Here is a 6,000-nt window from a genome sequence, read left to right on the forward strand (position 1 = left end):
CTTAAAAAGCCCATGTATCATGAACCTTGTGTTTTCTCTTTTAATTACTAAAATGAATTCTGTGATGAATACAGATTATTAAAATTTATTCTTCATATTATGCTTTCAGTGCATCTGTATGTTAGAAAAATGTTTGAAAAATAACATTAATTTGTACTAATTTTGTAAAAATTAAATACAAATTTAATTAAATATACATTGTACTCGTATTTGTGTAGAAACTCTAAAAGCACTTGATGAGAGTGGGTGTGATAGCCTCATGAAGAAGCGTGTTAAGGAAAAAGGCTTGAAACCTGGTGCAATTTGGCATGTCTACAATGCAAGAGATGCTGATAAAATAAGAGATTTTTTAAATAAGGTACAGAATCGGTGATTTAATTAGTTGAAAGTATGTAATTTTTAGCTTACATTTTTTTTAACATGATAACATTGATGACTAAATTTGTAGGTGTCTGAGGAACAAGGTGTTAAACTGAACCCTCATCACGATCCTATTCACAACCAAGAGTGGTATTTAGATGAAAAGCTGAGGAACAGGCTATTTAAAGAGTACTCTGTTGAAGCATACACAATTGCACAGTGTCTTGGTGATGCAATTTTCATTCCTGCAGGGTCTCCTCATCAAGTAAGTATCAGTTATATTAATTTATCTATTTACTCTCATTAAACTTAGTTAATTATATTTTGATTACTCATACTTGTTTTTTTTTTTTTAGGTCTTGAATGTAAATAGCTGCATGAAAGTATCGGAAGATTTTGTTTCTCCAGAGAGTGTGGGACATAGTTTTTTCCTTACACAAGAAATTCGTAATTTATCAGATAGTTCAGTGAATAATGAAGATAAACTTCAAGTAAGTAATTGAGGGGTTTTAGAGTGTTTTAGTTGCAATATTATTTTAATATACCTTAAGATTCAAAATGAAGATACTAAAATTTTGCCACGATGGCTGGAAGATATTTGCTGTTCATTTCACAGAAGGCAGTGAATTTAAACTTGCGTACATAGTATTTAAAACGAAAAGTGCATGAAGAGCATTTTTTTTATTGCTCATGAAGGGAGACAGGGTGTGAAGTTTTTAAATTGTAAGATTTTTGTTATTTTAATTAATCCGGAATGCAGTTTACAAGTAGTATTTTAGAAAAGTTGCACCATAATAGCATAATAAAAAATATAAAAATATTAAATCAAAAATATATAACACTAAAACTGTATATCGGATATATTAAAGGGCAACAGCTTTCATTCTACCTCTTAAAATGTACATAGATAAATTACTAAGTTTTCATTTAACATTACATAGTATTGCTGTCAACAAAAATTGCTGTATCATTTTGGATATATGTCCTGCAGTATGCAAAATGTGAAAGTATGTGTCTAAATTCATAAATGTCGGTGTAGCTCACAGCAGAGGAGGGAAGACTAGTAATAATGAAGTGCGCTATAATCATTGTTATGCATTTTAAAATTTAAGGGTAACATTAAGAAAGTTTGCATAAAAAGTGCAATAAAAAATTAGGTTCCAAAAGGTGTTTTGGAATATTTTAATTTCTTTTAAACTAAATATGTGTTTCGTTATAAAGACATATTTGGTTTATAAGTGATTAATGTTGGACAATCAAGTAATTTTTAGTTAAATTAAGGTCGTTTACTGGGTTTGAATATTAAAATTGACTAAGCTTTCGATTCCGATTTTAGTGTTGACTGTTATTTGAAACACTTCAGCAATTTATCCACTGAATTTAATTTATTGTTAGAATTTTATGAATTTTCTATTTTTTGTTGTCTAATTTGAGAGAAAATAAAATTATGAAGTGATATAAAATTTTGCATATGTACCATGATCGTATTTGCAAGCATCAATATCTAATTCATACATACTTTCAATGTGAAATCATCAGTATTGTATATCCATAAATGTGATCCCTTGAATGCTATTAAATTATTACTGAATAATTACTTTTGAGTTTATTTCTATAATCTTCCTGTCAGAAAATTTAAAAGAAATCAGAGTTACATAAAATATTTATTTCCAATAAATAATAAAACTATTTATTGTTGTTTTTCATATATATTTCTTTGTTGTTGTTAATCATTGTAAAAGCAAACAAATTCTTTTAAAATTAAAATTTTTCCTTCTTAACATTCTAAAGGAGCAAGTAAACAATTCGGAATATTTTTAATTGCATTAATAAATAACATAAGCTCATATTCTTTCCAAATGTTAGAATTTTACTATTTTAACTTTTTTTACACTTCAGTAATGGAAATAGCTACATGACCACCTAGTTAGGAAAATTATTCAGATAGGAGATTGAATTTGCATGATATCAAAATAGCTCCTGTTTCACATTTTGTTTGCAATTTAAAAAAAAAAGTTTTCACGGAGAAAGATAAGTCATAAGTTTCGAGCCTTATTCTGTATGTTTTAAAATGTTACTAACTAGTGCATTCTAACAGACTAGCATGATTAAGTTATAACATTGTTGTTGATTTTAAATACATAAGTATTCTTGTAATATAGTAAAATCCTTTGTCTCCAAAAAAGAAAGCAACAAACCATAATTACTTAAATCTTTAATAATGCACTTAGTTAAGGTATTTCATAGTTTTGGTTCAACTAATGTAAATCTGTGAGATATTTGAAATGTCTGCATGTAGCAAAAATAATTCTGATTTTCTTCACTGTGAGTGTACTGATTGAGGTTTTAAGTTTACTGTTGAAAAATGTATGTGTAGAGGACCCCTGTGAAATAAATTATTAAAAAATTGTAAGGATTTTAATTTCTTGTATCTGAAGTCACAATTTATCTTGTATACATGCATTTTGGATTTTTTAATTATATTAACTTTCATTTATTTTTTTATAGATTAAGAACATTATTTATCATGCAGTCAAAGATGCATTGGCACTGTTGCAGTCACACGATCCTGAAGATTCAAAGACATGAAATTATGTAAAATTTTATAAATATATTTTGCATTACAAATGAAGAATGTGATAATGACTAGTGATCAGAACCACATGTTTTTTGATCATTTGTCTCTTACATTCTGATGTCATCTCCTATGGAGATGAATTATGAAAAAAAAGGTTCCTTCCTCAGCTTTTGAAAGTGCTTGAAATGGAGCATATTTTCCTGAGTAAGAAGGAAGCATTTCAGCAATTAGAAAATCAGGTGGATAGTTGTGAGTGATAAGTTATATAAGATTTGGCCTTGGTGTTCTGTTTACCTCAGCATATGTCATTATTTAAAGCAGCCTTCAAATGTTCACTGTTTCAATGGTATTATTTGAAAAATTAATTCTACAGATAATGCCTTTTGAAACAGAAGTATTTTATACATGTTGCATGTATGACCTTGTCTGTGGGTGTGTTTTTTGTATATTTGTGCATACATATTTATACATTGTAGACGCACACACTATGCATGGTAAAAATTATATCCCTTGTTACTTCAGTTAAAGAGATATTTTTACAAAATATCGAAATTGTTGAAACTTCAGTTGCAGAATCTAATTATGTTAAGCCTAACATATTTGACGAAATTTCAGAATTGTCCAGAACTCTGCATTTTTTGTTTGAAAGGTGCTTAGTATGAAATGTGTTATATCATCTTAAAAAATTTAGGATAAAAAATGGACATTTGTGTTATTAGTAAATTCGTTGTTGTAAAATATAAAAACTTCAAACAATATTTGTTTTGGGGCCATATTGTTTTGATTAGTTCTGGAAAAGTATATGTGGATTAGTGTTACTAAAGTGCAATCATTTATTGTGAGGCACCTGGTAGATGAATTCATACAGGTGTTTTGTATCATTAGATTGCAGATTAATGGTAAAATGGATTCCAGCTAGATTTGTTTGCATCTATTAATGCATTAATTTTGTGCAAAAATGACTATTTCTCATTAGCATCATTTTAGTTCATTGTGTATATATTTTATAGCGATATTTTTATAATGGAAATGTTTTCTGTACAAATATGTGTATGTCCTGACTTATACTATATTATATATATATATTTATATATATATATATATATATAGTAGTGCTGATTCATATTAAAGTGCCCATGTTGATAACTGGTGTAAAGTTGTCCTTCATTTAAATATATAAGCCATTATTTCTGTAGAATATGAAGTTGCATTAAATAAGGCCATGTCAAAGCAGTTGTTAAAGGGAGTAAGATGGTTTCAACAATAAAAAAAAGTGTCAGTTTTCTTAAATATTTTTTAAGTAAAACTCATGCATAATTAAAAATACTTCATTTAGAGAAAACTGCACATTATTATTATATTAAAAATTTAATTGATGTTCCTGATAAACATATTTTTGAAAGAACTCTTTAAAAAGTATTGTAATGATAGATTTCAGATACATGGTTGCACAGGTATGTATAAAAATTTTCTTCATGTTCAAATTTGTATTCAGAAATTCAAGTGAACCTTTTTTCATTCTAACATATATATTATAAAAAATTTTAAAAAATGGAGTTTAAGAAAATAAGTTATTTTATTAGTAAAGTTCTTGGATATTTTAATAGGTCAATTCAAATACATTCAGGTAATGATAGTGCAATAAAATTTCATGTTTTGTTTGCCGTATGGCATTTTATGGAAATGTACTTAAATATTGGAAACAAAAAAAGATAATTTGCTTTATCGACATGCACTTTAACATCGCAGTCATGTTGCAGGGACTATTCTGCAACTTTGCATTGTCTTATAAGGATTCTTGAGTGATTTTTCAAAAGCATAATTTCAACATTGAAAAAATAATTTTGTCCGTTTTTTTATATACCTGATGAATTCCTGAAGCTTTCAACACACTATTCAACAACAAGTACCTTCATTAAAAACATGTTTAACTGCTTCCACCTTTCCAGTGTATATGAACGAGTGTACTTTTAGTAACTTTTCACTATTCATAAAACTCAAGTAAATGTTTCTTTAAACTCGGATTTAAGAAAGCTTCTTTGTTGCTAACAGACTTGATTCTGAAAGGGAATATTTATGTGTAATACTATTCATACAAATTCAGCAAAAATGAAAAGCTTATAAACTTTATTAAGAAAAGGGGTGTGTGGCTTTGATATGTAATTACACATTTAATTCAAATATGTTAATGCTATCAAATGCTATGGTGCGTCAGACTTCTCAAAAGTATATTCTTAATTTTAATGTTTAAATAATAATTGAAAATCAACTTTTTGAATGTTCATTTGGTTTTAATTCTCATAAGTATATTATCAAGTTATTTGAACCTTTAAACAGATCAACACAACTATATAAACTATATCCACATTTTATTTACAAGGAATATTTTTCTTCCTCAAGAAATACAGCTGTTACATATTTCACATTTTCAGAAGGTATAAAAGTATTCCACATATATATCAGTAATAAATAATTATGAAATAAACAGTGCAAAATGCATAAGTAGGTTATTTCTGTAAAAGTAAAGTACGCATTTAATTCTCATTTAGAATTCATAGAAATACAGTTTGTTTCACAAAATAAATATCACATTTATCATTGAAGATTAGTTTCTGTTGTTTTTGGCATTTGTTCTTTGGCTTTTTTCTCAGCTTCTTGCTGCATGTTTTCTAACTTCTGTAATGTAACGGACTTCAGGGGTATAAGTTTTGGCTTACTTAGCACGAAAGATTGAAATTCTTGTTGGAAAAGTAAACCGGTGGTTGGCAATACCTCCCTCAAATTGTCATTTTTTTCTGCCATGGTGGAAATCTACAAGAGAGAAAATATATTGCAGTTCTATATGAGAAATGATTTAATAAAATATAATGATTCTAAATATATTATTTATAAATTTAATTTAACCATTTTATTGGACTGCAGATTCTGATATAATCCAAAAGTTAAAGAATACACTTGGGAGACAATAGCTACTGAAAATGTCTATAGCTATTAAGATTTTAAATATGTAGAAATAAAGTACACTCAATAAAAAAAATGTTTTAAGACTTTTAAATTTAGCA

General features: G+C 27.4%; 1 protein-coding gene across 5 annotated transcripts in view; it reads left to right on the plus strand.

The window, feature by feature from the left end:
* LOC118186252 (uncharacterized) overlaps window positions 1-4,084 on the plus strand; it is a 234,243-nt gene extending 230,159 nt beyond the window's left edge. For all 5 annotated transcript variants that reach the window (XM_085809916.1, XM_085809915.1, XM_085809919.1 and 2 more), the window contains 4 exons: window positions 219-358; window positions 449-625; window positions 717-851; window positions 2,869-4,084. In XM_085809916.1, the coding sequence (XP_085666042.1) occupies window positions 219-358; window positions 449-625; window positions 717-851; window positions 2,869-2,949 (533 nt within the window). In that variant the 3' untranslated portion in view covers window positions 2,950-4,084. The remainder of the gene's footprint in view (window positions 1-218; window positions 359-448; window positions 626-716; window positions 852-2,868) is intronic.
* The last annotated feature ends 1,916 nt before the right edge of the window (window positions 4,085-6,000 follow it).

This window comes from Stegodyphus dumicola, chromosome X2, assembly GCF_044657685.1.
Source record: "Stegodyphus dumicola isolate Sdum_Otavi_A_Nest chromosome X2, ASM4465768v1".
In the NCBI taxonomy this organism is placed as follows: Eukaryota; Metazoa; Arthropoda; class Arachnida; order Araneae; family Eresidae; genus Stegodyphus; species Stegodyphus dumicola.